The following is a 23,794-nucleotide window of genomic DNA, read 5'->3' on the forward strand; positions in this document are numbered from 1 at the left end:
ACGCGCGCACGCGAACCCGTGGGAACGTTCTGGGCGAGCGACTCGCCCAGAAATGTACAGCCACAACCGTGGGAACATTCTGGGTGAGCAGCTCGCCCAGAACTTTCCCACGGGTCACACCCGTTATGGAAAGTCGGCAGCAAGCGGGAACTGTATAGTTCCTAGGGTCCTTTTGTGTCGGCCTCACAGGGGGCTGAGAAGCTTACCCTTCTTCTCAGCTCATTCCCTGTGAAGGCTGAGGCCAGTCCCCTCAGCGACTTCGAGCACCTGGGGAGAGTACCCCAGCATCCACACCCGGCCTCGCCCTCCAGCCACTCCCAGCTGGGGTCCGGATCCTGACAGTGTCCAACGTGGTCTCTGCCAGTCTTTCTGCCATGTATTCTTTTCTCTGATTTGCTGCAAGCGTTTTTTGGTTGTAAATATTTATGAGTCTAACTGGTTGTTGCATAGAACTGTTCCTTTTTACATCTAGGACCATGTAGTCAAGGTCTGATGCTATGTCATTCCTCAAAGTTAGTTCTATGTGTCAGGGCACATACCCTGACTTAGCCCGGACCCGGACCCACGTCCGGACCCGCTCCACTTCCCATGCGCGCTTCCCATGCCGCATGATCCGTGCGCCGCATGCTCCGGTCCCCGGATCCTACCTTCATGTGACTTCCGGTCACCTAACGATCAGAAGGTCCAAGACTCTCCAATGACCTAATCTCTTTACTCCCTCCCAACCCGATCGTAGTTTCACATCTGGCGATCGATCGTCGGAGAAATGTGGCAATTGTCATGTCAAAGGGACCAGCGTCAGTCGCCGAATTGGGAAATGAAAGGACCAGTTAACGTGGACTATACGGAGGCGATGATAAAATGTGAATAGTCGACCCATGACTCATGATGGGACATCGGAACGCCAAAACACAAACTACGAACTCAAAGTTGATGGAAAACTCACCCTCAAGAAATTAGCGATGAACGTCAGCGCTCGACGCTTTGGTCTCTCTCCAGTGTTCACAATCTCGAGCCTCTACCTTCCCACCTTTTTATAGGCGGGACACTAGGGTCGTTCCGAACGTGACCCATTTCGGGAGGGAAAGTGAGGGTTAAAGTGAGTGTGTTGAGGAGGATCGACGGGCCTGGGGACGTGTTCGTTGTGGGTGCGTGTGTACGTGCGTGCTGGGATGAACGCGCAAGAAGTGGATTATAGGCAACTTGTTAGGTACGAAGGCGAGGGTTATATTGAGAAGGTTTGACGGGCGTGGGGAAAGCTGTTCTTTGTAGGTGCGGGTGGGGGGTGTGTGGGTTGGGGACGGGAGGACTTGGGCAATTGGATATGGATTGGAGAACAGAGACAGACATTCATACAACGATTCGAGCGTGATAAAGAAGAATCTGTTCTCTATTCTCCGAGGATCGCGTCAATGGGCTTTGGTTGGAGTGGATGACGCGGATAAGGCTACGTAGGAACAGTCGTCATGATGATGATGATAAATCTATCTTAATACCCCGCGGCCTCGTGATGACGTGGCAGTGCGGCTATCCCGTCCTAACACCGGGAATTACCTTGCTTGCAAGGTCACTTCCAAACCCACAATTGCGTGGGAAAAATGTGTTTATATTACTTTTACTTCTCATGTGATTTCCAATAGCATGTGACTATTCAATGAATTGTGTCATGCCATGGTTGTCATCACCATCATCATACCTTTAACTGACTGAAGTTCTCCGGTGGCATTTAGTGCATTCAAGGCTTTGCACACAGGCCGCATGGACAACGATTCATCGAAGTCTCGCGACAGTCTTAATGCCTGAGCTACGTGAAAGCACCACATACACACTGAATGGTGTCAATGCTCCAATCGGAGGTGGCACCAGGTCAATTATGACATGGCTGATTGTTTGTCCTTGCACACGAACACAATAGTCAGTGAGAGCATGTTCCCCTGTAATAGGAAGCTGCTTTTGCTCCACCGACTTCAAGATCCCCCCAATCCTTAGTTGGTAGACCCAAAACTTGGAACCACTCCTAAACCACTGGCCTGACTTTAATTACCACCATCCAACCTGATAAGAAGGCAGGGTGGTGGGTAACAGAGTGAAAGCCATGATGAGTTCACAAAAAGTCCGGTGTTGTGTGAACAAACCCATCCTTGATTCAACTCAAGATGGTCACTTACATGTTCACAAGAAGAGTCCTATTCTTGATATGTTCGCTTGGTAGTTCTACATCTTTGTTGTAAACGCGGCGTTCCAAATATGGCAACCCACTTCAGCGGTTCACTTGCAACCCAGATGTGATATAGAAAGAAATATAACTAAAATACACACGGCGCTTCAGCGCCCATATTTATACTTCTCAACAATATTCCAGGCTCTTCTATGCCCAGCACTTACGCAGGCACCTAGTAACCCGTAGAATATTCCCGGATATTCCGGTTCAGTTTCATCATGTGACTTGTATTCCAACAATCTTTGATAGTTTTCCAAGAACGGACCCGATTCTTGATTCAACTCATATGTTTGCTTGGTAGTATTGCATCCTTAACCTCAAGAATAATTTCTTGAACTGACATGAGTAAATTTGGTGAACTCTGTCGCAACCCAGACTGGGTACGAGTCTGGTCGCAACCCATGATGAGGAACATTGCAAATATTTGCTGATCTGCAAGCAAGGTCATGGTTGCGAAGCAACCTTTCTAGTATCTATACATGGTGGTATTCTGGTTGGTGTATTCGGGTGTCAATGATCCTCGGGTTCTGTGGTGTCCATAGGTATTGTCGTGGTGATAAAAAATAAAAATAAGAAATGGAAAAAATGAAGAGGTTCCGTCTGTCCCCTGCAAGTTCTGTTCTGCTTCATCTATCCTGTGAGTCGGTCGGGTGATGGCGGTCCTCGTGGTGTGTTTGTTGTCGTCGGTTTGTCGCCTGTCTTGGACTTTTTGATGAAATTGGCAAGCCTTTCTATGCCTTTCATCTTGCCCATGAGGATGTGGAATTTCATCTGGTTTCCGCATCCTAGTAGGTATCTGTGTCTACTTGTCTGGGGGCACTCCGTCAGAATGTGGGCCCTCATTTGTGTTGATTTACCGCATTGACATGCTCTATTCTCCGTTGTGATTCCGAATCGGTGGTAATACTCGCCGATGTGAGCATGTCCTGTTCGGAACTGGATTACGTGGCTGAAGGTTTTTCTGTCGAGTTTTCTGAACCGTTTGGTGGGTCTAAGCTTCGGTGCGAGTTGGTTCGCTGCGTAGAAGCCCGATCTCAGGGGGTTCGGTGTGTTCGTCCATCGGTGAGTCCATGTTTCAGCCATCTCTCTCCTGCACAGGCTCTCTATGTATGAGAGTGATTTAAAGTTGGGTCAGACTGGTCTAAGTCGTGCGCCTTCTTTTGCTAGCTGGTCGGCTCTCTCGTTCCCCGGAATTCCAAGATGGCCTGGGCACCAGTGCAATGCGATTTTCGTCTCCTCAGAGTCTGTTAGGACTTTGCATATGGTATTCCTGAAGTCCCTGGCTAGTTCCTGGGCCTTGCGAGGTTTACCCTGAAAGACGCGTTTTAGTGCGCTAGTATTATCTGCATATATGACGATGCAGGTGGGTTTTGTGGTGACGTTACCGTCATCTAGGGTGCATCTGATTCCATCCGCGGCTGTTTTCAGGCCCATCATCTCTGCGTCGTAGGCTTCAACGTGTTCACCCATTGCTCCTTTCTCCTCGAAGACAACTTTTCCGTGTGAGTATCCTACTGTGCCAAAGCCAGTTTTGATTCTGCCATCGTCTTTGTATCGGGATCCATCCGAGTAGACGAGCAGTGTGTTTGGGTCATCTTCACACTCCACAACAAAGTTCATGTGGTCATCAGCCCATTCCTGTTTGAATGAGTTCCCAGGGTCGTCTGGTGGGGTGAAGAGTTGGATTCGGTCGGTGATGTCATGTGCAGATGTGTCCCATGGGCTTTCAAGGAGTGGCCTTATTCTTTCCGTGCCCGGGATTATGTGTTGCGTGATGCGGGTGATGCAGGTTGAGAAGCGCTTTCACAGGTCGGACTTGTATTCCTTCTGCAGGTCGAAGACTGGGAGAGGTGGGGGGGAAGTTGGAGTGGTGAGTCTTCTTTGGTGTGGGTAAAGTCTATTGATCAGTGGGTGGTTGTCAGGGATGCGGGTGAGTCTAGTTGCCTCCATTTCCATTCTGTAATCTAGATAGATGTCGATGGGGGGAATGGAGGCCTCTATTTCCATCGTGGTGATGCTGGTCGTACGGAAAGCGCCTGTTAGCATTCTCAAACATTTATTCTGTAGAGTAGATAAAGTTCTGAGAATTAAGCCATGCTTTGATCGCCAGAAGATGGGTAGGCCATATAAGACTATTGGGAGTACAGCACCTATGTACATCTGGCGGAGATGTGTTTGGTGTATGCCTCTCTCGGAGTTTCCTAACATCCTCAGTGTGTGTGCCGCACCTGAAGCTTTTGCAGCTGTCTTTTTTATGTGCTCCATGAACTTGAGGTGTGGGTCGAACCAGATACCTAAGTATCTCATAAGGTTGGATGGGTGGATTGTTCTGGTTGCTCCTTCTTCGTTCAAGGGGATAGTGACTGATGGGCCTTGGTTTTGGTGAAGTGCATAAGTTCGTTCTTCACCTGGTCGGTCTTTAGTCCTCTCTGCTTTAACCAGTTGTGTGCTGCGACAAACGCCAACTGGATCACCTTTGTCGCTTCCGCTCTAGATGGGGCTGACACTGCCAGTGAGCCATCATCTACATAAAGCGTTAGTGGTGATAGTTTTATTATGCCTTTGTTGTATTGCGGGCTTAGCTCTGGGTCTCCTTCTATTTTCTTTGTGGTTTCCTTGGCTATAGCCTTGCACATCAGGGAAGTGAAATAGGCTGCGAGGATCGGGGATACACATGAACCCTGGGGGACACCTGTTGTTATGGGTTTGAGCTTATCGCGTTTGCCATCGAGGCAGATTGCTGCTTTCCTCTCCAATAGGAAGCTGTGTGTCCATCTCATGATGGGGGTGGGGATATGTAGTTTCCTCATCGTGTCTAGCAGGTGCGCGTGTGGGATGAAGTCGAAAAAGCCGGTGATGTTGAAGGTGAGCATTGACACCACTTTGTTGTGGTTCCATGCGGTTTCTATGTCATGCGTGATGGTGAGCAGGGCATCCTGTGCTGATCTGCCTGGTAGTCCTCTGTACTGGGTGTTTGGGAAGAGTTGGTGTTTTGCCGCTAAGAAGGCCAGTCTCCGTGCTTGGATCCTCTCTAGCGCTTTTCCTGACACTTCCAACAGTTGGATAAGTCTGTAGGATCGGGGGAGTGAGTAGTCTCTGCCTGGTTTCTGCAGTGCTACCACGATGGATGTTCTCCATGCTTTAGGGTGGTAACCCAAGTCAGCGCAGAGTCTCAGTAGGTGGAAGATTTCATCTTCCATTACGTCCCAGGCCCATCTCCATGCATGGCCCATCAGGCCTGAGATACCTGGGGCGTTTAGTTGGGCAGCAGTGAATATGGAGTTGCGGACTTCACCCTTCGTCACACTTACATATTCCATGTCGTCATTGTGCAGGGTCAGGTTGATACTTGGGGAGTGTGGTAGTGATGGTGGTTGGGGGAAGAGGTTTTCATGGAGTATGTTACATTTTTCTTTATGGCTGACTGCAAGTTGGTCTGTTCTGTTTAGGATGGGGGGTGAAATGTATGTTCTTTGGCTTTTTGTCCACTTGCAGAAGTCCCACAGGTTGCCATGATTGGCTTCCTCTGTGAGTTTGCGGTAGTGAGCCTGTTTGGCTTTCCTGATCTGCATGTGAATGTCCTTGTGTAGGTGTTTTACTTTTTCCGTGAGGTATAGTGATGGGCGGTTGAAGTCTTTCACCCATCCTTTTAGGGATTCTCTCGTCTGTCTCAGTTTGCGGTATGACTTAGATAGGTCCTCGTTCCACCATGGTTTAGATGCTTTGCTTGGGCGTCTGTGAGGTACGGATCTTTTGGCTGCTTTTTCCACCATTTTGTGGATCAGGGTGGTGGCTTCCTCTAGTGATTCGGGTGATGCTGTGCATTGGTCTGCATTGAGTAATTCACCCTTCAGGCTTTCGATCTTTTGGGCATTGTGGGCTAACTCATCTGTGAGTGCCTTTGTGAACTCTTCTTTACTGGCGTGTTTCCAGTTTAGTTTGGTTTCACATGGGTTTATGACCTGTTCTCTGGGTGGGCCCAGTTGGAGATTGTGGCATGGTGGTCTGATAGACAACCGATTTCCATGTCGATATAGTGACCGGAGATGGCCCCAGCTCCGTTGGCTGCGGCATTGGAAAAGGTAAGGTCAATCACTGATGTGTGGCCATTGTTGTCTTCCCGTGTTGGTACAAATGGTTCGTTGCATAGGGTGAACATGCCCCCTTCGAGCCATTCAATAGTTTCCAAGGTTCTTTGGCACAGTGTTTCGATCCAGTCATCCCAGTCTGGATGGCGGATATTCCAGTCACCCATGAGGATGGTTGGAATGTCCGTGTCCAACGTGGTCTCTGCCAGTCTTTCCACCATGTATTCTTTTCTCTGATTTGCTGCAAGCGTTTTTTGGTTGTAAATATTTATGAGTCTAACTGGTTGTTGCGTAGAGCCGTTCCTTTTTACATCTAGGACCATGTAGTCAAGGTCTGATGCTATGTCGTTCCTCAAAGTTAGTTCTATGTTAGCATCTTTCCGGTAGTATGCTATTGTTCTGGGTCTGTCACCTTCAGCGATAGGTTGCTTGGTTTGCCACCCCTTGAGGGCGACTGAAATGTAAGTGTTGTTCACTTTGTGCCACCAGGGCTCCTGAACTAAGAAGATGTCGATGGCTGGTTTGTTGCAGTTAGCTATGTTGTGCATCGTGGCTTGTGTGGCCGCATTTGAGTGGTTGACGTTTAGACTGCACACCATCAGTGTGGTTGCTATTTTGGTTTGTCGATTCATTGAGTTTGCCCTTGGAGTTGGCTCAACAGTTCAATTACCATACTATCATCAGTTGGTTTTGGCTTCGCACGGGGGATCTTTATTGGCAGGATTGGAGCTACTCCCCCCCTGGCTCTTGCACTGATCATTTTGGCAGCCTGTCAGGGCACACCCACCTGACCCCGCACTGCACCCTGTGCCACACGGCACTACTCCACTATCACTCCCCGTCTCTCCTTCCCCATTTTCCCCATTTTTCTCTATTTCTATTCTATGGTCGATTTCCTTTTCTCCATGTACCACTACATACCTAACCCTGCCCCCCCTGATTGCCACATGTGCCGTGCACACTCCTGCCTACCGAGCGGCCACCTCTGGGATCTCCTGCAGAGACACCCAGGGAGGTGCGGCTGTGTGTAGAGATGACATGGCTTCCTCCATGTGACCCTAGCCGCATGTATATAATAGTAGTGCCTGGGGTGGGAACAGAAGAAGCAGCCTTCTTCTCAACTTCCCACTTCAGGTAAGTACCATAGCTTTTCCCCTTTAATGATAATTCAACTTCCCACTTCAGACTAAGTGGTCGGGGACACACCCCGCGATGGGATCGCCGCTATGCACAGCCGCTATTCGTCCCACCGAGTCCTGCACGCAGGGACCTCGCCGCTTTCGGAGCTGTCCCTGACACAGCCGAGGCCTTTTGGGCCTTGGGTGGTTGCTGTTGACTCAGTATTTTGCTCAGGTCTTGGTCCGAGAGACCAAAGTCTGGGGGGTCGTCTGGTGTGGTTTGGGCAGGGACTGTTTCTTGCTTACCTTTCCCTTTTTTCTTTGTCAGTTGTTCAGTTGGCAGGGTGTGTTTTGGCATTGGCGTGTTTTGGCGTTGGCGTGTTTTTCGGCGCTAGGGGTAGTCCCATGCGACCTCTCCTGGCTCTGCAGTCCTTGTGTGAACTTTCGTGTTCCCCTTTGCAATTGACGCAGTGGTGTTTGGCATTCTCGGGGTGAGACTCGGTTTTGTGGTCTTTCGTGCCACATTTCAGGCACCTTGTCTGGTTGCAGTTGGCCATGTGGTGGGCAAGCATACCACACTTACTGCATGCATATACCTGTACGCAGTCCTCATAGGGTGTGATTGTGCATCTGGTGTTAAAAAGAAAGACCGACTTCAGACTCAGCAATGTGTCCCTGTCTTTTTTGTTAGAAAGGTCAACTACGATGGATGCAAAGTTCTTAGCACGAATTGTTTCCTCTGTACCAAGCCACTTTGGTGGTCTCCAGTACTTCAGGTCTTTGTACTGTGGTACATAGGTGCACAGTTCTTTGTGGACCATTCCGGGTGTTATCGGTTCGTTGTTGCTGTGGGCAGGAATCTTGTTGATCTTTACGCAGTAGTGCTCCTGGTCAGGTAGGGCCGAGATTACTTTGTGTTGGGTAATGGCAGCTGCCATCTCGTGGCCGTAGGTGATGAGGTCCGAGGCTTTGCACGTCGGGGCAGTAGTTATCTTGATGTTTCCCACTAACGAGTATCCTACAGCCATTACTCTTAGATAGTGGGGTGCATTTTTCTTTTCCAGAATGTTGTTGATCTTCTTTCTCGTTTCAATGCTGTTTGGTTGGTCGTCTGGTTTGATCGGAGGTCTCACTTGGATGACGAGGCATCTCGGGTCAGCTGCGGGACTGTTGCCGGTGTCGTTCAACGGTGCGTTGAGCTGGTTGGCGGCCAAGGTTGTATTTGATCTGGGTGGTGGTGGGGTCTTAGCTGCCACGTGTGCCCAAGTTGTGTTGGGGGTTGACATGGGGGCAGCGATGGTCACTGTGTCTCTGTGTGGGGGGGTATGCTGAACAGTATGGCCTATTTCTAGACACTGAATCCTTTCAGTCAGTTCTGTGAGTTTGGCATTGACAGTGTTAAAATTGTCAGATTGGGACTCAGCGGTGTCTGGCTTTTTGTTATCGGTGTCTAACTCCGATAGCATGTTCATCCAGCTTTTAAGATAGTGTAAGTGGTGCCATAGGTCCATTTTTCTGGCTTCCATCAGTCTGTCAAGGGTGTCTTTCATGCTTTCAGTGACATTGTCGATGCAACCGCAGTTGTCGTCTGTGAGGTCTGCTCTGTGCCACAAGGGGGTGGCCTGCATTTCTTCATCCATTGGGCCATGTAAGGATGTCTGGAGAGTATACAGGTCTGTCCATCCGGGGGTCAAATGGGTCTGTGGATTGTTGGTAACAGGTTGTCCTCCTAGGTCCGAATTTTGATGTTCAGCCATGGTGGCGGTTGGGGGGTAAGTTGGTGGTTAGCAGGGAGTATAGGAAGGTGTGTGTGTGTGTCTTTTTAACAAGACGACGTTCACCTCTCTTGTCGAGGTGGTGTCACGTGAATGTACATGCAGATGTAATTATTAGTCGGGCTAGCCGCACTGCCACGTACAAACGCGGCCACAGGGTAACAAAATAGAGTACAACAACAACTACTACTTAAGATACTAGGGTGCCGGAATCGCACATGTGGATCCAGTACTTGAATTATTCAAACACGTCGGTCCTTTTCTTTGGCACCAATTTTTCTTTTCTCTACACTCAGATGACATGGCAGAATTCTTCGTTTGGCTCCCTCGCACCCCAACTGGCAAGTATTAGTCAACAGTCCACCAGATACATTTGTACTACTGTGTCCACCGCCTGAGTGGACGCCAACAAGTTGGACCCACCGGTAGTGTTCTCTATTAGGTTTCTATCGGTTTGGGCATTCAGTTTACGGTGGTGGGCCGGTTTTCACGATACTCAAATGATCTCTGAGCAATTACCCATGTTGGATATTAACCTTGTTCTTAATAATGGTAGTTTGCCATTCTTATTCTGTCCTTTCTAACTTATGTAAGTGATCCTATAATGTCTGCCAAGATGCTTCAAGTTGGGTGCGATGGGCTTAGCGCTTGCGAACTGACTACCTCTATCATTTACCATTAATAGGAGCGTACACTGCTCTATCGATAGCACGTGGTGGCATCTGACCAATATGGCAGGAGAATGATAGTTATGTAAGGGATTCTTGAGCATAGATAGCATTAGCAAATCGTACCCCTGTAGCTTTTTGCATGTTACAGCAAGGTGCAAAAAAATCGACGCGCCCAATTTGGATGAATGTCCGTGCAGGTCATGTGATAGTCATGTGATTATCCACAAATGGCAGAAAATAAATGATGATCGACTTGCAGTTTCCTAAATAGGATTGATCACATGACCTTATCGACCATTCATCCAAATCTGTTGCGCCGTTTGTTTTGCATCTTGCTGTAAGCACAGCGTGTTATTTACCCGAGAATGCGCGCGCTCACGCGTACGATTTCATTCCCATTACCTTTTTAGTTTTGCTCTATTTAAGGGCAATCTCAACACCCCATTCATCTACTCGCGGGACTACTGATGGGCTTTCTTCGTTCTGGCCTTTTGTACTCATTGATCGCATGTATCCATCAGATGATCAATAGTTCGGATTGGAATCCTCAGCCAGACACCGTGCTTCGATCACCTGCTTGGCAGTATGCGAGAGTGGGCTGAATTGAAATCGTTATGAGCGTTTGTTCGGGCACTAGCAGCCGTGTGTTCAATGAATCATTACACTGCCTTGTCCCACTGCGGTATAAAGCTCACAAGCTGGGTGTTCAAATCTTCATTGTGCCTGCATGATCTCCGTCACGATGGCAGCCGCTCTCGTCAGCTTTATCCTCACGCAAAGCATCCATGCCGCACCGATCTCTCAACATCCCCCACCCAACAGTACAGCCTTCTCCATAAATTACTCGGATGCGTGTAACGATCTGCGCCACTGTCGGACTATGTGGAGCATAGTATACAGCTGCCTCCTTACGATATTCGCTTGTGTTTGGACAGCAATTCATCCAGATATGCCTAAGCAATATTCGGCTTGGTCGTTTGGGATAGGTTCTCGTATCTTTGAAATGAGTTTGACATTGATTTCGCCGGAGCTGGCTGTTTGGGCTGCATGGACTGAGTTCTCCGAGGCACGGAGAATATCAAAAAAGTGTGCTGGAATTCAAGGTGGGGTGCTGAATTCAATTCAGTTGAAGCCCTGACATCGATCTTTCACAAGGATGGACATTCACGCATTCATATTTTGTTGTTATGAGTGGCTTCTTCGACTCTTCCAAACAAAATGCAGTGAAGCCAGATGAAAATGAAGATCCTTCTACTCTGTTTGAGAAATACCCCGGCATAATCGACAAGTCGGGAGGTCAGAGAAAGGTCGCAGTAACAAGGGAGGGGGTCCTCGACAAAAGCAAAGGCAACTTTTTTGCAAAGTCCATTGTCGTCCTCCAGCTACTGTGGTTCGCCACTCAGTATGTTGGACGGTGGGCAAGTCATCTACCCAGGTCACAACTGGAAGCGATGACTCTTGCTTATGCGGCACTTAGCATCCTTGTTTATGCTTTGTGGTGGCACAAACCGCTGGATGTCCATTTCCCAATCTGTGTGACAGAAGAGGCTCACCCCGATTCCCCAAATCCCGATGCTATCACCGATCAAGCACTGCCCAAAATGGAGAACACGTCCAATCCAGCGTCCCCTCCAGCAGATACCATTGAGCCAAGTTCCTTGTGGATACTCGTAGTCACTGGTATCATTTTTGGTGGGGTTCATTGCCTCGCATGGTCATTTCCATTTCCGACGCGTGCAGAGACACTTTTGTGGCGTATTTCTGCAATAATCATCACTGTGGGTCCTGGCCCTTTCGCATGGGGCATGGCAAGATGGGAAAAGAAGGATTACTTCAGCGGGAGATTGTTTGGAGGTTCCACCATGCTGTTGTATCCTGTTGCTCGGGTTATCCTGTTCACTCTCACATTTACGTCTTTGCGATCTCCACCCCGCGATCTTTACCGAACTACATCCTGGACGTCCTTCATTCCCCACTTAGAATAACATAATCGTAGACACATAGTATCATTGCTCTGCGTAACGAGAAATAATAAGACTCCAGTATTGGGACATAAATGCACCAGATGCGCTCAGCACAACTATCCGGCACCATCACCACAAACGCACCGATCAAATGAGACTTGACGAGACTTCTTGCCATACTATGTCTGTTTGTCCTTGCCTATCCTCTTTCTAACTAACCACCTATCGACTCCAACGTCCTTCACCGTCAGCATGAAAGGCCACTCCTAAGGTCAACCCAGATAGTCTGGATGCAATGAAACTGCAGGAAGCACCGGATCTAATGTGCAACGGCTGAGTGAATATTGGTTGGCCGGCTCGGTAGTGCGAGCTCGTCATCGTTATTATTTTGTAGCTCAAAGTTCGGATGGTAGATTGAGAGGTTGAGCTGGACTTCAAAACCTCGATGAAGGCGGTGTGAAAGTAGACTCGTAAGAATGCAACTCATAGCTTCAGACGAAACCAGGATCGGAAAGGCTGAACGTTGTGACGAGCTATCATCCCTGGGCAAAGGCTCGAGACAAGGAAGAGTCAGTCGTCGCAAGGCCCCCATTCCGAGTCCAGTGCATCGAGTCCGAAATCCGAAATATGGACACAGTAGCGTGCGCAATGTGAATCGGTGTGGATAATTTTTGGCCTGTCGAAATTTGACGAGCTTCTGTAAACCTTTGGTTGCACTGGAATCAGCTTCGATATTGAGCAATGCTACTTACCATATGTTGACAAAAGGAATACCATCCAACTTCTCCACGCTGTCAAATGAATGAATTAGTCTTGGGCCTTGTATGTCGCAGGCTCCACTCCGCTGATAGCCCCGTCCACCCTAGATGGGACGACAGAGAAGGGATCAATTGGGATTCATCCACTGAATTGGCATTGGGGGTGTCCCCTCCGTAGCGCTTGCATCGGAGTACATATGCCAACAGTCTGCGTTGGAGAAATTATGTCAGTTTAATGGGCATGTAAAAAGCAGGACGATAATTATGAATTGGATGGAGTGCTGTGAAAAGAAATATAGGAGGATGGTGTGGACGCGGCATAAAATGTGGCATTCTCTGTGTACTAGGTATGGTGGAGCAAGCAATGGGGGATGAATTTTGGCGTACATATGCAGCGATTTTCGCTCCGACAACATTTCGCTTGTAAAATGGACCAAGAGATCGTCGAGACCACACCAGCAACGCAGAGGCGGTCATCTGTTGTAGCAGATAGAGTGGTTCAAAGTTGAAAATCTGAGTTGAGCAAAGCAAGATTTATTGAAACTCACCCGCTCAAAACGCCCGTCACCGAAAGGCCGCCACTGGCACTTGGCACTTTGCTGTCGCCCCTCGGCTGTCCGGCGTCGTTACCTTTGTTCCTTGCCCTTGCACCACCTGAAGTCGTTGCCATTGTTCCTTCCTCCTACCTTTACTCCCTTCTCAGGCTGCTTGTCGGTCAGCGCCTTCGAGGCGTTGTGTTTTCTTCCCTATAAATAATGGGTGTTGGATACTGCGTTGCGTAACGATTAGAGCACATACTGCAGTACTAATCACATTTCAAACCATCCGTCGCTGCAGGAAAAGCTGGCAGGCCTGAGATGGGAGACTCGCCGGAGAAGAACACCGGAGGCTGAGCTATTGAATTGAGCCTTCTCCACACCGAACAGCCACGAGCGGGTGTTGCCTTGCGTTGGACAATGGAGGCGACAGAACTCTCTACCGGAGTCCTCAAGGTGGTAGTGACATGAGTGTCTTTCAAGTGTCCTACTGCCCTTGCATCGAACCCTTTTCCGTTCAGCTGCTCTCCAATTGCAAGAAGAAGCGGGCCTATACTACTTGGTGAACAACTCAATTGCTGCAATTCAAACCAAACCATGTTAACGCGGTAGACACTGCTACATGCACGCATTTTGGGCCTTTCCGACGCTTAGCTTCATATTCAAATACGTCCCCGCAATAGGGTTTGGACACTACCAAATAAAGTCTAGACCAGTGTCTAGGAAGCGATGTCGATTCTTACCCCGCTATGTCTCTATCATCCGCTTTGCGATACAGCGGCGCATAGGTGATCCTAGAATTCGTGATGATTGAAGCGATTTACGAGTCGGTGCTTGTGTCTCACGTTGCTCAAGTTGCCCTCGCGCTTCCTGTGAGTTTACTTGCTGTGGAAAAAGACATTTTATGATTACTCCATTCCCACCAAGATGAGCAATCTTGATTAGCACGGCTTGCCATGTATCTTGATGTTCCTCCCATCGTTACACCGTAGCGTACGTGAGAGTTTACATGATGGGAGTAGTATCGTCGGCACTTTGTGTGACGTAGGATGGTGCTGGTTGCGTCGCCGAGGTCAGAAACCATGCTGGAGCACAAGAAGTGGAGCGATAAGCTGGATGAGTCCCACTATTCATTTCGGCGACACGCGCACTGGACACGCTGTCCGAACATAACACCCAGGCTCGAATGTGTTGCCAAGGTAACTCTGCGGGAAAATACTAAGCACGCTTCCAACTGGTGAGCTACTATATACTACCATTGCGGCCGGCGTTCAGAACGCCATAGCAATTTGCTCTGACAAGTTGACCGTATTTTAATTTGATTACCCGGAATGATTCATACTTGCCTTCTTGTGGCTGGTTGACACTCGCCAAGACATTGATTTACTTCCCCGGAGTGTTGGTGCTAGCCGACTGAATTCACTGGCCCTCATATGTATGACAACCCTTGAATTATTGATTTGCTCGTTGAGCTTTTGTGGGAGGGTTTGACATAACCGTCAAACTCGGCCAATTGAATTCGCATACTGAGCAAGTCTTCAGGGGTTGGTGTCATTCGTTTGAACGAAGCACCAAGTAAAGTACTCTCTCACATCATCAAGTCGCTAATTGGCATTTTCTCGATGAATCTCAACACTTGAAGGACAGACAAATATCGCGTAATACGAACAATCTCCTACCCAGAACTTTGACAAGCTGCGCGGCGAATAACTCGATTGCTGCGGTCAGTATGGAGTGCACTGATTCACTTGGCTGTGACACTATAAATGGACGTCCTGTACTGTACTCATGCGCCAGTCATCTTGTGGTACGTTGATGGAACAAGAGACGCCTTATGAAGTTTGATAGGTAAGTGATGTGTATTCCAGACAAATAATGCATCCCAATAACACGGCCCCTGTATAGCGTGCCGCATGCGGGCCAGTCTGGAATCCAGTCGATACGCCGAAGGAAATGGAACGAAACCTGCATTGGCGATCCTGGCGTCTTGCCTGAGGTATCTGGGTAAGTGGCAGCCTGGCAGGCCTAGGTGTTTTCTCCGCTGACATCGGATGTCCAGATTCTGCTCGCTAACAATCGTCGATGATTCTCGATCGCCTATGTCTCTCGACATTTGTGGAGTATACACACGCATTCCGGCGTGTGCTCTTGCGCCAATTCGTTCACCTACTAGTTAAAATGGGGTGCCAGAATCGCACATGTGGATCCCGTCCGGCACCAGTACTCGAGTTATTTCGAACCCCTATGTCCTTTCCTTTGGCACCAATTTGCGATTCTTTTCTCCACACTCAGATGACATAGGCAGAATTTTTCGCTTGGCTCCTGCTGGCACGCGCCCCAACTTGGTGAGTATTAGTCAACAGTCCACCAGATAATGTCTGTACTACTGTGTCCACCACCTCGATACCATATGCTGAGTGAGACACCAACAAGTCGGACCCACCGGTAGCAGTCTTGCCATCCGGGGAGTGGTCTCTCTTAGGCTTCTATCGGTCAGGCATTCTTATTCTGTGACTTGTGTAAGTGATCCTATAATGTCTGCCGAGATGCTTGGGTGCGATGGACTACACTTTGGGGCGATTTATCCCCTCTATCATTTACCATTAGGAGGGGTATACATTGCCCTATCAATAGCCATCTGACCGATATGGCAGGAGAATGATGGTTATGTAAGGAATTTTTGAGCATAGATAACAATGGTACCCTTGTGGCTTTTGCATGTTACATAAGCACGAAATGTGTTATTTAGATGGTATTTCATTTCCGAGAATGCGCGCGCTCATGCGATACGAATTACCTCTTTAGTTTTGCTCTCTTTGAGGGCACCTCTTCGGTTCACCTAACACCCCATTCATCTGCCCGCGGGAGTACTGATGGGCTTTTTCTGGCCTTTTTGAACTCGCTGATCGCATGTATAAGTATATCCAATTAGACGATCAACAAAAGTTGGTTCGGATTGGAATCCTCAACTAGACACCGCGCTTCGATCACCTGTTCCCCTGGCAGTATGCGAGAGTGAGCTGAATTTGAAATCCTTACAAATGTTTGTTCGGACACTAGAAGCCGTGCGTTCAATATACTGCCTTGTCCGCTGCGGTATAAAGCTCACAAGCTGGGTGTCCAAATCTCCATTGTGCCAGCATCATCTCCGTCACAATGGCAGCCGCTCTCATCAGCTTTATCCTCACCCAAAGCATCCATGCCGCACCGATCTCTCAACATCCCCCACCCAACAGTACAGATTTCTCCATAAATTACTCGGATGCATGTAACGATCTGCGCCACTGTCGGACTATGTGGAGCATGGTATACAGCTGCCTCCTTACGATGTTCGCTTGTGTTTGGACAGCAATCCATCCAGAAGTGCCTGAGCAATATTCGGCTTGGTCGTTTGAGCATGGTTCTCGTAACCTTGAAATGATTTGGACGTTGGTTTCGCCGGAGCTGACTGTTAGGGCTGCATGGACTGAGTTCTCCAAGGCATGGAGAATATCTCAAAAGTGTGCTGGAATTCAAGGTGGGTGCTGAATTCAATTCAGTCGAAGCCTGACATCGATTTTTCACAAGGATGGACACTCACCCATTCATATTTTGTTAATATGGGTGGCTTCTTCGACTCTTCCAAACGAAAACTAGTGGAGCCAGATGGAAATGAAGATCCTTCTACTCTGTTTGCGAAATACCCCGGCATAATCAACAAGTCGGGAGGTCAGAGAAAGGTCGCAGTAACAAGGGAGGGGCTCCTCGACAGAAGCAAAGGCAGCTTTTTTGCAAAGTCCATTATCGTCCTCCAGTTACTGTGGTTCACCACTCAGTATGTTGGACGGTGGGCAAGTCATCTGCCCAGGTCACAACTGGAAGCGATGACTCTTGCTTATGCGGCACTCAGCATCTTTGTTTCTGCTTTGTGGTGGCACAAACCACTGGACGTCCATTTTTCGATCGATGTGACGGAAGAGACTGAGCCCAATCCCTCGAGTTCCGAAGCCGTCACTGACCCAGTACTGCCCAAAACGGAGAACGCGTCAAATCCGATTTCCCCTGCAGCGAAGATCATGGAGGCAAATCCCGTATGGATATTTTTAGTCACTGGTATTATTTTTGGTGGGATTCATTGCCTCGCATGGTCATATCCATTTCCGACGCGTGTGGAGAGACTTTTGTGGCGCATATCTGCGATTGTTATTACTGTGGGCCCTGGCCCTTTGGGGTGGGCCTTAGTCAGCAGTACAAAGAGAAGCGAGTACCTTTTAACTCTCTTCATGCTTTTTTATGCTATTGCTCGGATTATCCTGTTCACTCTCACATTTACGTCTTTGCGATCTCCACCCCCCGACCTTTACCGAACTACATCCTGGACGTCTTTCATCCCCCACCTAGGATAGCATAATCGTAGACACATAGTATTGTCGCTCTGCGTAATGAGAAACAGTAAGACTGTAGTATTGGGACAAAATGCACCAGATGCGCCCATCACAACTATCCCGCACCGTCACCACAAACCCGCCGATCAAATGAGGATCCTCTACGAAACTTCTCGCCACACTATGCCTTTTCGTCCTTGCCTACCCCCCTTTCAACTAACCACCTATCCGCTCCATACGTCCTGCAGGGTAGCATCCATCGCCATAAATAGCCATTCCTAACGTCAACCCAGATAGTCTGAGGCAATAAAACTGCAGCATGTGCCGGATCTAATGTGCAACAGCTGAGTGAATATCGGCCGGCCGGCTTGGTAGTGTGAGCTCGTCGTCGTTATCATCTAGTAGCTCAGAGTTTGGATGATAAATTGTGAGGCCGAGTTGAAACGAGGAGGGGGAATACCATTCAAAGAAAGGCACTGTGAAAGTGTAAGGACGGGATTCATAGCTTCAGACAGAGCTAGGATCGGAAAGGCTGAACGTCGTGAACACCATCATCCCTTTACGAAGGCTCGAGACAAGAAAGAGCCAAAACACCAGTCGTCGCAAGGCCCCCCATTCCGTGTCCAGTGCATCACGTCCGAGACCCGGAATATGGACACAGCAGCATGTGTATCATGAGCTTTGGTGAATATTTAGTTGCACCGGAATCAGCTTCGATATTGAGCAGTCCCACTTACCGTACATTGACAAAAAGGAACGCTATCCAACTTCTCCGCGCCATTGAACTAGTCTCGAGCCCCGTGCGTCCCAAGCCCCATTCCGCTAGTAGCCCCATCCATCCTAGATGGATGGGACGAGACGAGAAGGGATCAAATGGAATTCGTCCACCGAATGCTGAGTAGGCATTGGGGGACTTCCCCTCCCGTAATGTTCGTATCGGGGTATGTATGCCAACAGTTTGCGTTGGAGAAATGATGTCAATTTAGTGAGCTGAAAAGAAGTTGTGGCGGGAGTGTGGCATAAAATGTGGCATTCTTTGTGAACTAGGTATGGTGGATGAATTTTGGTGCACATAGAGTGGTTTGAAGTTTAAAATTTGAGTCAAGCAAAGTAACATTTGTTGAAGAGACTCACCCGCTCAGAGTCAAAGCACCCATCATCAAAGGATCACCACGGGCACTTGGCACTTTGCTGCCACCCCTCTGCTGTCCGACGTCGTCACCTTCGTTCCTTTCTCTTGTGCTGCCTGACATCATTGCCATTGTTCCTTCGTCCTACTCCCTTAGTTTACTCCCTTCTCAGGCTGCTTGTCTGTCAGTCAGTGCCATCATTGCGCAATCGAGGCGTTATGTTTTCTTCCCGATAAATAATGAATGTTGGATCCTGCGGTGCATAATGACTAGAGCAAGTACTGCAGTTCTAATAACATTTTTTAACCATCGCTGCGGGAAGATGACTGGTCTGAGACTCTCAGTGAGACTCAGACGAACACTGGAGCCACTGAATTGAACCTTCGAACAGCCACGAGCGGAAGTTGCCTTTCTCCGACTTCGGTGGTGATCAATAGGCAGCAAACATCTGGGTATCTTATCGGTATCTTTCTGGCCTTGCATCAACTCCTTTTTCACTCCAGTTGAAAGAAGCGGCTCTGTACTAGTGCTTGCAATTTGAACCAAATTCCTATTGTCTCCATCATTCTATCACTTTAGTCGGTCGATCGACGCTGCTACGTGCACGTGTTTTGGGCCTTTCCGACGCTCAGCTTCATACGTCCCTGTATGACATCTTGCCGAGCACACCCGGGCATGGTCAACCTCCCTAATTCCATATGCTTTGGACACTGCCAAATAATGTGTAGACCATGTCTAGGGAGTGGTGTCACGGTCGATTCTTACCCCGCTATGTCTCAGATCTTAGTATTCATGATGATCGAGCGATTTGCGAGTTAGTGCTTGTGTCTCACGTTGCAATTTAGAGTTGAATGAGTCCTACTACTTCATTCGCGTGATACGCCCACTGAACACGCCAAGGTCCGAACATAATACCCAGGCTCGAATTCTTTGCCAATGCAACTCTGCGGGAAAATGCTGGCACACCCGCAACTTCTAGTGCAGCTAGGGTTCGGAACTCCAACAACAATATTTCGAAAGCCGCGAAATGGCGTAGCGCCGTCACATGGGGAATCAAATAATTCTGATGTAGAGCGTCGGCACGGCGCATTTTCCTGACAAGTGATAAGGTGGCCATATGTTATTTACATAATGAACTGATTTCCCGGAACATGTGCCTCGGCTGGTTAGACACTTGCCAAGACATTGATTTCCAAGCGCTAGCCGACTGAATTCATTGGCCTTCGTACGTGCGTACACAGCTCTTGAATTCTTGATTTGCTCATTGAACTTTTTTGGTAGAACCGTCAACGTCGCAACTCGGCCAATGGAATTCACTGGTCGCGCATGTCGTGCAAGTCTTCGGGGTTGATGTCATTCATTTGAACGAAGCACTCCACAAATAATGTACTCTCTCACATGCTGAAGCCACTAATTGGCATTCACTTCTCGTTTCTAAAGGCATCTCGCTCCGACCCTGCCCCCCCTTGCAACGAGTGTCATAAGAAAACCCCCTCGGATGTTCAAATTGTGGGTGTTTAACTGCAACACCTGAAGGACAGACACCCTTGTTCTTCACATCTAAGATATCGAACAATCTCTTAACCAGCACTTGACAAGCCGTGCAGCGAATAACTCAATTACTGCAATGATTATGGAGTGCACTGTCCAAAACTGAATCATTCACTTGGCTGTGGCATTATGGACGCGCCGTACTTATGCACCAGTCACCGCTGGGTAATCATCGATCAGCAAATATAATTGGCCCCTACAGTACTTTGATTACTTGTCATCCCCTACGCATGATGTGTGTCCCTCTGTACAACACATTCGCACTCAGCTCGCAAAGTGGCCGGGGTAGATAACGCGCTGGGAACAATTGACAACTTGACTACCTACATGGAACCTTGTGGTACGTTGATGGAACAAGGGACGCATTATGAAGTTTGATAGGTAAGTAATGCATCCCAATAACACGGCCCCTGGATAGCGTGCCACGTGTGGGATGGTCTGGAATCCAGTCTTGCATGAGGAATCCGTGTGCAGAGTGGCACGTTTTCTCTGCTGATAATTCTCGTTAATTCAGTCCGACTGGCACACGAGTGTATTAATCAGCGCGAAACTGACAGGTGTGCGAGCACTCACCGATCCCGTCATGAGTCCCATAGCATAATATTAAAGGGAAAATCCGAGGGAGGAAACACTGCTAAACCCCTGATGCATGGCAGGGCGTGCTCGTCAAGGTATGCAGCCCATGTTAATTTTCTATCCTCTGGAAAAATGATCACAACCGAATCGGACTATTGCCGCCCGTCGGATTATTTGGCCATGCGTTCACCCTGTCCAATCTATCATCGGATGTCCAGAGTCTGCTCGCTGACAATTGTCGACTCTCGATCGCTCATGTCTCTCGCCATTTGTGGAGTATACACATGCATTCCGACGTGCTCTTGCCTTCGTTGACCTACTAGTTAAGATAGGGTGCCAGAATCACACGTGCGGATCCCGTCCGGCACCAGTCGAGTTATTCGAACTCCCCTGTCTTTTCCTTTGGCACCAATTTACGATTCTCTTCTCCACACTCAGATGACATAGGCAGAAATTTTCGCTTGGCTCCCATGCGCCCCAACTTGGTATTAGGTACAATCCGCCAGATATGTCTGTACTACGTGTCCACCGCCCCCATACCACACGCTAGGTGGGATACCAACAAGTCGGACCCACCAGTAGTCTCGCCTCTGGGGAGTGTTCTCTCAGGGTTCTATCGTTCAGTCATTCGGTGGTGGACTGGTCTTTACGGTACTCTGGGTAATTACCCGTGTTCCATGTTAACCTTGTTCCTAATGGCAGTTCACCTTTCTTATTCTGTCCTTTTATAACTTATGTAGTCTGTGGAGATACTTGGGTAGGATGGGCTCAGCGCTCGCGAACCGACTACACCTTGGGATTGTATTGCCCTCTATCATTTACCATTAGGAGGAGCGTGCACTGCTCTATCGATAGCGTGTGATGGCATCAGACGGATACAGTAAGAGAATGATGGTTATGTAATGGATTCTTGAGCATAGATAGCATTAATAAATCCATGTTAAAGCACGCAGCGTGTTATTTCGATGATATTTCGTTTCCGAGAATGCGCGCACGATACGATTTCATTTCTCATTACCTTTTTTGCTCTGTTCAAGAGGATCTGAAGGCAACTCGCATGTCGGTTCGCCCAACATCCCATTCATCTGCCCGTCAAGGGGAGTACTGATGGACTTTCTTCCTCACTCAGAAGTTCTGGTTATTTGAACTCGCTGATCGCATGCAGTACCCAAATTAGATGATCAGTTCGGATTGGAATCCTCAACCAGACACCCCGCAATGGGGTTGCTCCGATCACCTGCTCCCCTTGCAGTATGCGAGAGTGAGCTGAATTTGGAATCCTTACGAACGTTTGTTCGGACACGTACTAGAACGCGTGTGTTCGATGAATCATTACACTGCCTTGTCCCGCTGCGGTATAAAGGTCACAAGCTGGATGTCCAAATCTTCATGGTACCCGCATCATCTTCGTTAACTTACAATGGCAGCCGCTCTCGTCAGCTTTATCCTCGCCCAAAGCATCCATACCGCACCTATCTATCAACATCCCCCACACAACAGTACAGCCTTCTCCATAAATTACTCGGATGCCTGTAACGATCTGTGCAGCCGGACGATGTGGAGCATAGTGTACAGCTGCCTCCTTACGATATTCTCTTGCGTCTGGACAGCAGTGCATCCTGATGTGCCTACGCAATATTCGGCTTGGTCGTTCAGGGAGGATTCTCGTAACATTGCAATAATTTTGACGTTGGTTTCGCCAGAGACGTGTGTTGCGGCTGCATGGGAGTTCTCCAGGGCTTGGAGAATATCTCAAAGCTGTGCTGAAATTCAAGGTTTGGGCGCGCAAAGCTCAATTCAGTAGATGCCTAACATCGATTTTTCACAAGGATGGACATTCACCCATTCATATTTTGTTACTATGGGTGGTTTTGTCGACTATTCCAAACGAGAAATAGTCAAGCCAACCAAAGATGAAGATCCTTTTACTCTCTTGGAGAAATACCCCGGCATAATCAACATGTCGGGAGATCAGAGAAAGGTCGCAGTAACCAGGGAGCAGATCCTCGACAGAAGTAAAGGTAACTTTTTTGCGAAATCCGTTGTCGTCCTCCAGTTACTGTGGTTCACCACTCAGTATGTTGGACGGTGGGCAAGTCACCTACCCAGGGCACAACTGGAAGCGATGACGTTTGCTTATGCGGCACTTAGCATCCTTGTTTATGCTTTGTGGTGGCATAAACCGCTGAATGTCCATTTCCCAATCTATGTGAGAGAAATGACTCGCCCCAATCCCCCAAATCCCGATGCCATCACCGATCATGTACTGCCTAAAACAGAGAACGCGACTTCCCTTACAGCGAAGATCATGAAGACAAATCCTAGTTGGATATTTCTTGTCACAGGTATCATTTTTGGTGGGGTTCATTGCTTCGCTTGGTCATTTCCATTTCCGACGCGTGCGGAGAAACTTTTGTGGCGCATTTCTGTGATAATTATTACTGTGGGCCCTGGCCCTTTAGCCTGGGCCGTGGAAAGGCAGGGAAAGGATGAAGGGATAATCATGCTCTTTTTCTTTCTCTTCATGCTTATTTATCCTATTGCACGGGTTATCCTGTTCATTCTCACATTTACGTCTTTGCGATCTCCACCCCCCAACTTTTACCGAACTACATCCTGGGCGTCTTTCATCCCCCACCTAGGATAACATGCATAGTATTGCTGCTCCGCATAACAAGACCCGATCTAGTATTGGGACAAAAATGCACCAGATGCACTCATCACAACTATCCCGCACCATCATCACAAACCCACCGATCAAATGAGGATCCACTACGAGACTTCTCGCCATACTATGCCTTCTTGTCCTTGCCTACCCCCCTTTTAACCAATCACCTATCGACTCCGTACGTCCTTCACCGTCGGCATGAAAAGGCTACTCCTTCTGAGGTCGACCCTGTCGGATCTAATGTGCAACGGCAGAGTGAATATTGGTCGGCCAGCTCGGCAGTGTGAGCTCATCGTCGTTATTATCTTGTAGCTCAAGGTTCGGATGGCAGATCGAGAAACTGAGTTGAAAAAAAGACTGGAATATCCTTCAAA

The 23,794-nt window shown here is 48.5% G+C and overlaps 3 protein-coding genes across 3 annotated transcripts; all 3 read left to right on the top strand.

Annotated features, from left to right (window-relative positions):
- The first annotated feature begins 10,176 nt into the window (after positions 1–10,176).
- EI90DRAFT_1057073 (uncharacterized protein) lies at positions 10,177–12,007 on the top strand. Its single transcript, XM_039051446.1, has 3 exons — positions 10,177–10,210; positions 10,284–10,976; positions 11,029–12,007. The coding sequence occupies exons 2-3, from the start codon at positions 10,601–10,603 to the stop codon at positions 11,856–11,858; spliced, it is 1,206 nt and encodes a 401-aa protein (XP_038915881.1). The 5' UTR covers positions 10,177–10,210; positions 10,284–10,600; the 3' UTR covers positions 11,859–12,007.
- Positions 12,008–16,139: 4,132 nt separating this feature from the next.
- On the top strand, positions 16,140–17,581 carry EI90DRAFT_2996164 (uncharacterized protein). The gene is made up of 2 exons (XM_039056210.1): positions 16,140–16,648; positions 16,699–17,581. The coding sequence occupies exons 1-2, from the start codon at positions 16,288–16,290 to the stop codon at positions 17,514–17,516; spliced, it is 1,179 nt and encodes a 392-aa protein (XP_038915882.1). The 5' UTR covers positions 16,140–16,287; the 3' UTR covers positions 17,517–17,581.
- Positions 17,582–21,838: 4,257 nt separating this feature from the next.
- Positions 21,839–23,738, top strand: EI90DRAFT_2972676 (uncharacterized protein). Its single transcript, XM_039055758.1, has 2 exons — positions 21,839–22,527; positions 22,582–23,738. The coding sequence occupies exons 1-2, from the start codon at positions 22,173–22,175 to the stop codon at positions 23,397–23,399; spliced, it is 1,173 nt and encodes a 390-aa protein (XP_038915883.1). The 5' UTR covers positions 21,839–22,172; the 3' UTR covers positions 23,400–23,738.
- Positions 23,739–23,794: the final 56 nt, after the last annotated feature.

The sequence above is a fragment of the Cantharellus anzutake genome (genome assembly GCF_015039405.1).
Source record: "Cantharellus anzutake strain C23 chromosome Unknown EI90scaffold_24, whole genome shotgun sequence".
Lineage (NCBI taxonomy): Eukaryota > Fungi > Basidiomycota > Agaricomycetes > Cantharellales > Hydnaceae > Cantharellus > Cantharellus anzutake.

Excerpts from the sequence above, each read along its gene's own strand:
- EI90DRAFT_1057073 (XM_039051446.1), top strand. The coding sequence starts at position 10,601 with ATGATCTCCGTCACGATGGCAGCCGCTCTCGTCAGCTTTATCCTCACG. Across the intron at positions 10,977-11,028 it reads AAAGTGTGCTGGAATTCAAG|GATGGACATTCACGCATTCA; the intron begins GTGGGGTGCTGA and ends ATCTTTCACAAG.
- EI90DRAFT_2996164 (XM_039056210.1), top strand. The coding sequence starts at position 16,288 with ATGGCAGCCGCTCTCATCAGCTTTATCCTCACCCAAAGCATCCATGCC. Across the intron at positions 16,649-16,698 it reads AAAGTGTGCTGGAATTCAAG|GATGGACACTCACCCATTCA; the intron begins GTGGGTGCTGAA and ends ATTTTTCACAAG.
- EI90DRAFT_2972676 (XM_039055758.1), top strand. The coding sequence starts at position 22,173 with ATGGCAGCCGCTCTCGTCAGCTTTATCCTCGCCCAAAGCATCCATACC. Across the intron at positions 22,528-22,581 it reads AAGCTGTGCTGAAATTCAAG|GATGGACATTCACCCATTCA; the intron begins GTTTGGGCGCGC and ends ATTTTTCACAAG.